Source organism: Rhynchophorus ferrugineus, unplaced genomic scaffold (assembly GCF_030347505.1).
Source record: "Rhynchophorus ferrugineus isolate W39M unplaced genomic scaffold, kcgeb_rfMv2 rfM10, whole genome shotgun sequence".
Taxonomy (NCBI): domain Eukaryota; kingdom Metazoa; phylum Arthropoda; class Insecta; order Coleoptera; family Curculionidae; genus Rhynchophorus; species Rhynchophorus ferrugineus.
The window spans coordinates 18,908,058-18,920,327 of record NW_027472589.1 but is presented as its reverse complement, the minus strand read 5'-3'; the positions used below and the strand labels follow the sequence as shown (position 1 = coordinate 18,920,327).

The 12,270-nt window shown below is 34.0% G+C and overlaps 1 protein-coding gene across 4 annotated transcripts in view; it reads right to left on the bottom strand.

Moving 5' to 3' along the window:
• The window catches only part of Pkn (serine/threonine-protein kinase N), a 106,890-nt gene that overhangs the window by 44,864 nt on the left and 49,756 nt on the right, over nucleotides 1–12,270 (bottom strand). For all 4 annotated transcript variants that reach the window (XM_076416108.1, XM_076416110.1, XM_076416107.1 and 1 more), the window contains exons 2-3: nucleotides 4,140–4,261; nucleotides 3,862–4,079 (exon numbers count right to left, since the gene is read on the bottom strand). In XM_076416108.1, the coding sequence (XP_076272223.1) occupies nucleotides 3,862–4,079; nucleotides 4,140–4,261 (340 nt within the window). The remainder of the gene's footprint in view (nucleotides 1–3,861; nucleotides 4,080–4,139; nucleotides 4,262–12,270) is intronic.

Here is a 12,270-nt window from a genome sequence, read left to right as displayed (position 1 = left end):
TAAATAAATTAAAATGTTAAAGATAAATGGTGCAACATTGCGAAGTTTTGACGTCATAAATCGAGATGACGTGAGTTCACTGCTACTTTGGATATATTCAAAGACTATTGTGAATTACAGAGCATTTTATTTAATTACATGATCGTTTAGTAAAGAGAAGATTTGGTTTAATTTTCTTCGTTAGTATACTAATATGAAGCCAGCTAGTATACTATATTTACTCATAAAACTACAACCGGAAAACCTGTTAACTGGTTCCATTTTTTCCCGAAATTCCATCATCGCCTGCGTCCAAAAGCGTAACGCATCAAGGTCGAAACCGCAGAACATCAATCGACATACCCAACCTTAACAACTATGCCAAATATAAACTTTCGTTGACCTTTCGATCGGGTCCTTTTGTTTTCGCCCCATCCGCGGGACCACTTCGTCTAAACAGCGACAGTGATCGTTTCAAGGAATCCGCCCGAGGCACGGAGGCGGCGACAGTGGCGAAAAAAAAACCGGCAAATATTCACCGACCAACGAGAGAGAGAGATCAGTGAACTTGAACCGGCGACAATCGGTGAAGACGGACCCGGTGACGTCGACAGTGACCGTTGGCCGGCTAGTTTGAATTTTTCGTTGATGTCTGATCGTTTAATCTGAAAATTCGAAATTTTGAAGTTTATTTTACTTAAATATGGCTTGCCTCAGAAGTATCTGACTATTATCATGTTTACGGTTTAATTTATAAAGAAACAATGTCGTCTATTTTATCGTCTACCCACGATTTTTTTGGGAATAATAATAAAACAAAATTAAAGGCAAATATAAAATTAAAGAATAACAAAATCTAATTAAAATATGGTGAAGGTTACAGGTTGTCTCTTCTCGTTAATATTTCAAGGTTGAAATTATCACATAAAATTAAAGTACACTATCCGTAAAAATAGAATTAAATTTACATTTTAGATGATATCAAAACATTGTTACTAATTTTAAGTTATAGCATGTACTATTTTACCTCCTTATAAACTATCTTATAATGTATTACCTAAATTGGCCATACTTCATAATGGTTAGGTCTGATGTTAATATGATAAATTCTGTTTAATAGTTACCATTTATGGCTATGAATCATAAGAAATTATTTTATTTTACTGAGGTTAAAATAGAATAGTAATATCAATATCTTCCGTAATGACGGTTAAAATAATTGTTACCAGGGAAATGTAACTATAATAACATGAGACTACAGTGAAGTGAACAAGATATGGGATATGACGGGCTAGTTGAGCGCAAGAGCACTTAAATAAAATTAATAACATCCCAATTTAATTTGGTTATGTACCACCATTTCACTCTTTAAGGACCTGTATTTCGTTGAGAAGTGTACTAAACGATATTGTTTCTCTTCGAAAAACAGTTCGATTATGATTATTAATAGTTTAAGACAATTAGTGGAAATGAAAGCAGAAACACTAAAATAAAATCAAAATTGTACAATAGATGCTTATTATGATGCTCGAATTTACTACTATACATATTTTCTTCACAAAATAACTTAATACATATAAAACCTTTTAACTGAGGTATTGAAAACATTAGTGAAAGCGAAAGAAACAAAACAAAATTGATATCAAATATGGTACATTTTAATATGGAAATAATATCATCTATATATATAATTCACATAGTACTATATACGAAGTACTATATTCACATAGTACTTATGTATTTCTTACTGGGATTACTATATAATCATAAACTCAATTTGTCGTTTCAGCCTGACTATAATTTGTTAATTTTTTTCGAGTACCAATAAAAAACTATAGTTTTGTTAGTTTTTCTGAATTCTGGATAAATTAAAAAGTGGAAAGCCAATCATATACCACATGTTGTTCATTTCCCTGTAGTCTGATAACTTGTAAGTTAACCAAAAATGCTTAGAATTTTATTTCCGTTGGAAATTCGCAATAAAAAATAGATAAATCACGATTCTGTTAAAATGTAATGCCGTGTTAGAATTTGAAGTCAATCCATATATAGTTTTTGGAAGCGCAAACTTATTAAAGCTTTATTTAAACATATAACAAAGATAAAGCTATCGTAATATTATATCGTCTAATATATTTTAAGAATATTTTTGTTGGAAATAAATTAATTATGGTATGGTTATAGGAATGAGTATTAATTAAACTGAATGTATAAGATATAACTTTAAAGAAAAAATAATTCAATTACAAATTTAATTACGATATGGTGAAGGTTACAGGCTGCCTGGCAATAAAACCAAAAAATATTCAATTGTATTAAATATATTAAATCGATATATATTAAGAGTTCTGTTTGGTAAAGAAATATCTCAGACAATTTTATATGCCGTATCTTGTATTAAACCAAGCAATATTTTGTATATTTTAATTTTATTGGTATTTTAAACAATTATTAATTCACCATCAGAGAGATTTTTTATAAACGTGTTTTTTTTTGGTTCCGAGATGAATGGAAAAATAAAAAAATCGGTTAAAAAAGAATATATTTGATGTAATAAATAGAAATAGACTTGCAGAAAAAAAATGAATATCCATGAACCCAAAATATCGTTTTGTTTATGAGATGATGAAAATAAAAATGATATAAGTTGAAGTATCTAACATTGTCTATCAATGTTTTGGCGTGGCTGAGGAACAATTAACGGTACGATTTTCTTATTTATCTTCAAGAATACCTTCCGGGTCGTCCTTGAAATCATCGAGTACCAAACAAAAATGAATTATGTATTTTTACTATCTAGCTAAAGATGTGTCCGATTTACTTATGTAATAACCTAAAATATTTTGATTTGGTTTAAAATCGACGAAGACACGAACACCGGTCGTCCTTCGGCCGTTTCAAGGTCGTGGTGAACGACTTCTGGTTTTACGATATCGATATAAATATATCCGGTAGCTCTCGATGCTGAAGCTAAATAAACGACCGTTGACTGTTTATCGATTTGGTACTTCGATCATTCAAAGGGATATTCTAGTAAAATTCATCTGTGTCTTATCAAAAACGGTTTTTATTTATGGACTAGAAACTAGATCAATAGCATTTACGGACAAATTTAATGCAAAATCATTATGGGTTATTCGCATGGATGCTGCGAGTGTTTCGAAGTAAAAAAATGCTAATCACAATTATCCCGATGTGAGGTTAAGATCACGTTATAGTAATCATGCCGCGAATGTGGATTAATATTAAGGAATTACCAACTGTTGTATACTAAATGTATAAATACTATAAGATGTTTGTATGTATTTTGATCTGCGATATTAATTGGTGAAAATGCGAAGTTTCAATGTAAATAATCGTTAAATTCGATTAGATGAAGTTGATTTAGTATTTATTGACTTATTCCGTGTATACAGGCGCCAATCATGATTTTCGCGGTAAGACAGCATGGTGTTGATGCATAGGGCACAGGGACAGACACAAACTGTATATATAAAATAACAAATTAATAAATAAAATAAAATAAATTAAACACGAATAGGGGGGTCTGAGAGTATAAATACTGTATATCCAAATTTTTTAAATATATTTTAAAGTCTCCTTTTACCAACTAGGGGTTTATCTGAACTGGACCTACAGTTTAACGTGGGCTCCGAACCGCGCTCCTCAGCATTGAGCCTACCGGTCTTACCCAGCCTGGTTACTGGCGTGACTGGGATCATTTTCCTTGTCGGATTTTACATTCTTGCCCAGGACAATCACACATTTTATTTTGAAGTTTAAATAATACTAACAGATTTTATTTTCTAAACCCTTTCACATATTATGACTTATGTATACTGATGTGAAACGCAAATTTCTATCTATAATATCAAAACTTACCTCCATTGGAAGACAGTATACAATTGGAAACCGGCGACGCTTGTCCCTGAGACAGGATAATTTGCGACTCCAATTCGCTGAGCTCGTTCTTCAATTCGGTCAGCTTAAAGTTGGAGTTCTTCACGATGGTGTTCACATGGCTCAGTGATTTGCGATCCGTCGAAACACCTCTCAACTTCTCCGCCCCCTCCTTGATCTTGAGCTCCTTCCGGATCTCCCTGAAAAAATAACGGCCACGTAATCCCTCAATGGTTCGAATATCAACAAGTAACGCTTACTTTCTGATGATATCTTTGAGCTCCTCTAGCTTGCCTTGCAGTTGAGAATCGCTCAGATTGTCGGTGACAAGACCGTACTTGTGGGACAGCTCGTATACGACGGGGTGCTTGATATAATCCCCCTGCAAAAAGAAGAGAGATACAGTTAATAAAAGATAATCGAGTCGGTAACAAACATACACAAAAACGAGAAAAGTTCCACATGGTAGGAAAAAAACTATAAATAAACGTGACTCTCGCGGGATCAGACGACACGAAAGAGAGTCAGTCGCCACTCAGCGAAAATATCAAATCTAAAGACCGAAAGTTAATTCGACCAGAATGGGACGCAGATAACTTGATAAAATATTTGCAGATAAAAGATAAGGGCTAAACAACACTAATTGATAATAATTAGGAAGTAGTAGGCCAAATATTATTTGAGTAATATACGGTTGATTGAAGTTCGGAAACGAACAAGTCCAAATCGTTTTCGGATTAGTTGTGTCAACGGTTTCGGTTTAATTACAAATATGTGATATCTTTTACATTTTCAAATATTTTATTTTGTACTTTATACATCAACATACATCATCGTTAATAAAACGGCCAATGCACGTCATAGATGACGTCGAATGTGTTGCCAAATTCAATTTGTAAAAAAGTAAAAATTGTTTTAAACTGAAAGCGGAATTTTATTTCTCATTTTGCTAGTTAGTATTACACTATAGTTAAAAAGAGACCGAAAACTATCTGATTCGTCAGAAGATGCAACCGAATCCGTCGTAAAATTTGATTTGTGTTGTCATACACCGTTTTATATTAATGATAATAATTAGAGGTTATAAACCGGGAAACGTTGTTTTGATACCTTTCCAACTATTGTTTTATATTTGTGATTACTCTGATTGAATATGCCAAACCCATAAATAGTCTCTAATCAGTTATATCAAATCGGAACGAGATAATGGGTGGTCATCTTGTCAGAAAATGGGTTAGAGAGGTGTAAGTATTGATACCATTAAATGTCAAGTTGCTGCAGTTTTATTGCAAATTTTTTTAGCGTGTTGCAGCTACCCTTAATATTAATATAAACACTGTAGCAAACATTTCTCAAAAAAAAAGTAGTTGTATTCACGGTAAAAAAAAGAAAGCATCCACATACAGAGCGGGTGATGGATAAAGATCACTTTGATGTTGGTCCTATTTGAGATCAAATTTATGAAATGTATAAGAACAGTGAGTAGTTTTTTTTGTAAACATAATTTACTACAATCATTTCAGAGAAAACTGTTAGTGTGGGAAGTATCCATAGAAAACATAACACACGAAGGGGTCTAATAGAACTTGTTTGCATTGCTTTTAAAAGAATATCATTTTCAAAAACATATAATAAAAGTAAGAGCATTTAGACAACATTTAGACATTCAAAATGGAACCATGAACCATTCAATGAGCCACTCCTGACAAAACACTAATAAAGAGTGTAAAGATAACACAAGTTAATGGAAAAAAAGTAAAAGTTACAATAAAACTTTATTGGGATTTGTTAGTTTAACATATTTCAATGTAGATATATTATTGTTCATAGAGGAAACAGGTATGGCTTTACTCTTGTAGCTGAGTTAATGTTTTGTCACTGAGTAGATTTAAATTAAATATTTGTGTTTTACGGTAATTTTCTTTTTTAGAAACAGGTTTGAAAATGAAAATGAAAATAAATACACAGTAGAACGGAGCATTGTCTACAATAACATTTTCGGTTTGCATAAACTTCAGACAGAAGAAGAAGACAAATGGTGGAATCGTAAGCAAGTGTTCGGGAGATTACGATTTAACAATTTACAAAACTTTAATAACGAATTATAACAATGGTAACTTGAACAGTGATTCTGATAGTGAAAGTGACGGTGGCTGAATGAAACTTTTTTGCCAACACATAAGTGAATAAGAGGAAACAACTAAAGACGAGTATATAACTAATATAAGAAAAATGTAGAAAATTATATTGTAAAGTGTAACATATTCATGTGCATAAATATTTGTGTAATTGTTTATAATTTATGAGGAGAGAAATAATACTAACTGTTTTGCAGATATGGCAAATGCATTCCGGAAAAAGCAGTGATTAAATCTAATGTTATGAAGGAAAATGTGCGCAGGTTTAGAAAAAGACACGTTTTACGTTTTCATTTCTTCTTCAGAACCGTAACCCGACCATCTCGACATCAAGATGGCGTTCGATAAGGATGAGTTTTAATTATTTCTTATGTTATTTATTGCGTAAGTCGCTATAATATAATTTTTGTTGGTTCCCGATTTTATTTGTTTAGGATGTTAAATTATTTAAATATAATTTTTATTTTACACTCGGGGTTAAATTTTGCCTTACATAATTATGCATCAATTTAAACGATCTTCTTCAACATATAACTTATACTCCAAATTTACACCACCTCTTTCGTAGAAAACGATTTTCCAAAAATGTATAAATTGGAGAATCGTTGAACCAGTACGAAGTTTTTATATCTGTGTTATTTATGTAAACTTATTGAGCATACTATTATTTCTAAAAAAATCCCATTATACAAAGAATAATATTATCATCTTTAAAGTTTTCTTTTCTATTCATTGAAATAATTACAATTTTTCTTGAATTTTTTATTACAATTCGTAGACAAATAAAATAATTTTGAAGCCTATATAGGGAATGTACATAATAATATGAACTCCAGGCTTTTATCCAAACTATTTATTTATTTTATTCTTGTCGCTTTGGCGCAAATCGTCATTTCGCGTCTATATAACAGTACGGTGTTGATATAAAGGAGACCATGGAAAGAAATAAAGTGTATATATAAAATAATAAATTAATAAATAAATAAAATCAATAACACAAACAGGGGGCTAAAAGTATAAATGATGTATATACAATTTAAAAATGGACATAAATACAGGACTACAAACACAACCATAACGAAGTAGAGGATCTATCCAGACATTAGCACCCTTACCGAAGTGGTAATGGTTATCTGGTCAGTAACACTTAACTGAGCATAGGCTAGAATTTATGGAGAAAATTGATTTCCCGTAGAAATCCGAGGAGTCTGTATTTTCTCCTGTTAAGGCATTTGAATGAGACGTGTACAGTCGTTCAGTATGTGGTTGACCGAAATGGGGGCACGGTGACAAAACTCACAGTGTGCAGGCAGGCTCGAAGTCATCAAGTGACTGTGCGAGAAACGACAGTGGCCCAATCTCAGTCGATTCAGAGCTATGACATGGTGACGAAGGGAAAGAACGCGAAGAGAGAAAAAAAAAAGAGCTTTAACCTCAAAAAGCCTGTTTTGGTTGGCCTCCTGGGCCCAACGACGTTATAGCTTGTATTTTGTGAAACAACAAAACGAATGGGATAAGGTCAGTATGCATATACATATTTGTGATGGAGAGGGGAGAGGAGACTGCCGAGTTAGCCGCAGCATCCGCGCACTCATCTCGCGGTATACCAACGTGAGAAGGGATCCACAGTAAACTTGTCCTGATCCCATTCAGATAGAAGGTACGGATGATTGACAGTAAGTCGGTGACCAGGCGGTGGTTGAACTTCTGTTCAAGGAAACATTCGAGAGCATTTCGGGAGTCAGTCAGGATTAGCCATTCCTTGAAGGATTGTGCCAATTGAGGATTGAGCGGTCAATACTGAACCCTGATCAGGGAGCTTGAAATGAAATGATCAGTTATCCACCACAAATGCACTTCCAAGCCCGCTGCAAGATATGGAGCAATCGGTATATATGTTCTTGCGGCTAGGGTAAGAGTGGAAAATTTCAAAGAACTTGGACCGAATAAGGTAAGGACAACGTTCTCTTTTATAAAATTGACATAAAGATGTATTTATGAAGGGGGTAGTGAAGAGGGGATGCAACACGCCAATTAATTGCCCTGGGAAGAAGAACAGCAATTATATGAGAGGCAAGAGCGGAGTAGTTAGAGATAAGGCGGTCCGTATTTATTTATTAATATTAATTGTGATGAGCCACCATTTGGTTTTAAAACAGTTGCATTTTTCCGCGGAATAAATTCGTAGGGTATCTGAAGAGTTTCCAGCGGGGTGTTTTTCCATTTTTGTACCAAAATATCCGTCAATTGCTGCAATGATGTTGGAGATATTCATATTCATGCCTAAGGACATTCAATTACGCATTAGAGGCGAACGTGCATAAATGCTACGGCTGTCCTATATTAAGGTCGTTTTTTGTATTTATATGAAAAAAATGTATTTATATGAAAAAATGAAATCTACTTCTCGTTCTCGGTTCTAAAACTCCCCATATCAGTTCAATAATGATGGGCGTATGGGCGTGTAATCATCTTGAAATATGGCAGTGTTTGTCACCAATATGCCAATTATAACAAGAACTTCATTATTGAGGATATCGAGATATTTATTCGCAGTAACCCACTGTGATGTGAACCAGAATACCAGCTGAATACCATAATAATACCGTCCAAATCATAACGGAACCTCCTTCATGCTTAACTGTAAGAAGCAGGCAGTTCATTTCTAGGAAACAATTGAACGATAATTTATCGGACCATGTCTCATTCTTTACCAATTATCAAGTGCCCAGGTTTTGTGACCCTTGTATCACTTCTTTGGCGATTTAACGTGAGCTTGAAATACTATTATTCTACTGAATGTTGAGTTTTGTTATCACTTTTGCGCACAATCCTTTTTAAAGTACGTCAATCTTTATCAGGGAACTTTAGGTTTCGTCCTCTATTACTCTTCGCTGATGATGTTTTACCAGGTGATGTATACTCTGTCATTAACGTGGATACTGTCGACCGTTAAACACTAAATAGCTTAGTTGTTTTCATTACGGACGCTCCCACTAACCGAGCACCAACAATTTGCCTTTGAGGCGATCGCCACGACCCTTTAGGCCACCACGCATTCAGCTGCAACAAGCTCAAAGGTTGGCAACGCCGGTGGATTGGTACCATGCACTTTCAGGATATAAAAGACCATCACGACGACGTCTCGGTCTATTTTCTTTTCCCTACCCCCTTGTAACAGCACCACTTCCACAGCGCTACCAGTGTGTTTAGTTCTCGTGCAAATTCCTTCCAAAAATAGTAGTGAGTGTTCGGATAAACAATCGCATCGACAGCCACACATTTCGACCGACCGACCTGCCCGACGAACATTCCTACTCCTTCTTTCGAAATCTGAGAGATCACAAATTTCACCGACTGCTTATTTTAACAATCTCAGAACAAAGCGTAATAACTTACAAGATATGGGATGTAAACTGAGCTATATATACGAGTTACATTATTTACACGAGAGTAGTTTTATTATATTGCATGGTGTTCATAATATTTTGTCTATCCCTTGTATTTAATGTTAATAATGAACCATTAATATACAGATAGTGAAACGCTCTCTACCCTTCCGTCCTTCGACAATCTCTCGAACAATAAACTTGACATTCTGATATCATCCAGAGGCGTTTTTGTATTCCAATCCGTGACGAAGCATCGTCTCACGAACAACACCGGCGGATATTTATTGTTTATCATACGATACGGCTGTCCTAACAACGACGAATTGGGTTAAAATAGACCCCTGGAGTAGCGTCGGGCGAAAAGCGGCGATAATTTCAACATACAGAAGCTATTCATGCACAGAAACAAATCGGAGACGCCGCGGGCTTGACTAACGTTTCCTTGACAACTTCAGTTTAATCAGATTTTGAATAGACAATACATTTAGACAAGTACTTTTATTATCTTATACAATTAAACAAGGAATTCTTGTATATATAATCTATTCAAAGTTATTTTGTACATACGTCGTCTAAATTTGTGTCGTCAAAACGTTGCAATGTTGCCGTATAAACTCTGAGTTTTCATGTATCAACAGGTTCATTCGTTTACGCGTTCGAACTGAACAGACAACTTTGTGTCTCTTTTTATTTTAACTAGAATAAAATGAGAAAGAAAATATTGTCTCATTCTGAAACGAATTTACAAATTGCGGCAGGCAATACATTAAACATATTGATGACGTATGTACAAAAAAAACTTTGAATAGACTATATATACACATACAAGTTATGAAATGTAAAAGGTTTAAAATAACAAAAACTTTTCTTTACTTAATAATATAAACTATTGTAGCGAACTTGAGGCATGCTGAATTTTATGTCTTAGAATAGCGGCCTACAAAATACTCAGTAAATATTATCTCAGATGTCGAACACGTGCGCGGTGCTAACAGCAACGTTGAGTAAACGATAACGAAATTCTGACAACCCCCTGACGTTGTTCTCGGATATCATTAAAAGGAACTTTTGATCATTCAGTGACCGACTATCGTTCAATTCAGATGTACCAATTGATAATACAATTACCAATGACATTACACAATTAACTGCCTACGCCACTCTTCAGGTAGTATTGCGTCCCTGCCCTTTATGTATTGTATTTTCTATTTTTATTTAACGTCAACAATAAATATAATAAACAACGGTCACATCATATAACCATCACTATTTTATTTCGCCTTACTTATTCACCTTATTCGTCTTATTCACAAAGCCATAGGCCTCTAACTATTTTATTAAAGGAATTGCCATTGAAAAAGTTGCCGCTACAACTTGTTGAATGGTTGAACTTAATAATAAAACTATACTCAGAGTTTAAATCTATTTATGTATATAGAAATCGATCTTTCTGAGTTTTATCTTCGAATACACTAAATTTTAACTTTCTTTTTTCTTTCCAATTTATATGGCCCGTTCTTTTTTATCGAATCTAAATCAGGTAAACGATTTTCTCACCAATATTTGGACTTATTTAGCAGACTGATAGTTTAGCCCTGGTGAAATCTATTGGAAATATGATGGTGAGTGAGTTTTGGGGCGCGAAAAGGACTCTGTTATCTGATTATATGGAAAAAGGCATTGCAATTACAGCTACCAACCAAAATTCGCGGTAAGAAGCATGGCTGAAAGAATAAAAAATCATAGTGTGAGTTGACGACGGCAAAACTGCAGTATTAAGTGTACTATTTGTTCGATCATTTGACTTAACACATAGCCATAGATCAATATTTTCACACCTCTAAGAGTGTCGAAGGCAAAACGTGTTTTATTTTGTATCTATAAAATGACGTTTTAATTGAAAACTGCAGTATTTCACTAATGAACTTTTACCTTACCCTTATAACTTGTTTTATCAGCATAGATATTGGACGTAGCGTAAGCCTTCGATAAAGCCTGGCATAAAGGATGAATGTATAAATTTTATACTACGTGTCCGAAGCATAAAATGTACCCCTCAGCCATAATTTTGGACGTTAAACAAGAAGCCTACTCAACAATGATAGAAACAAAAGCAAGTGTACCATAAGGCAGTGTTTTCAGACCTGTTCTTCACCTACTGTATAGACGCGAATAGAAAATGTTATTATGGCAGTTGGAGAAAATAGCGAAAATGTAGTTGTAAGTGAACCCAGACATGGTGAATAGTCAAAGTCAATCAGTGCATTGAATTCACTTACAACTAAATTATTCATGTACCAATAAATATGATTAATACTATTATCCCATACAGTAACAACGCTAATTACCTTGGAATGAAGCTTGGTGCAAAACTTCGTTGGAAAAAGCACATAGAAAAAGCATACGCATTAAAATACAAAATAAATATTACTGGTTATTTAGAAAAAATCTAAATCTAAATTATCCATACATGATAAGTTGCTGCTAGCCAATCCCATGTGAAGAATCTATGTGGCCGTACTGAATTCAGTTATGGGGATGTTCTACGAGAAATAACATCAATATCATACAAAAATTTCATAATACAGTCCTGAGAAGTATTATAAACCCTCGAATTGCAATTCTATTAGAGGAAATTAAAAGTTTCGCAACCAGATATGAGAAAAAAACTGCTGTGTTAACATCGAAGTGCAACCTGCAACTCTAAGATAACACTGAACAAAAATGTAGGTACAAGAGAAGCAAACCATGTGTAGTGAAACCATTTAGTAAATGGTAAAAAAACACTAAAAAGTTCTATTTTTTTAATTTTATTAGAAACGTAAGCTTCAATGGGTGTTTCTAGATTACTTGTCACTATA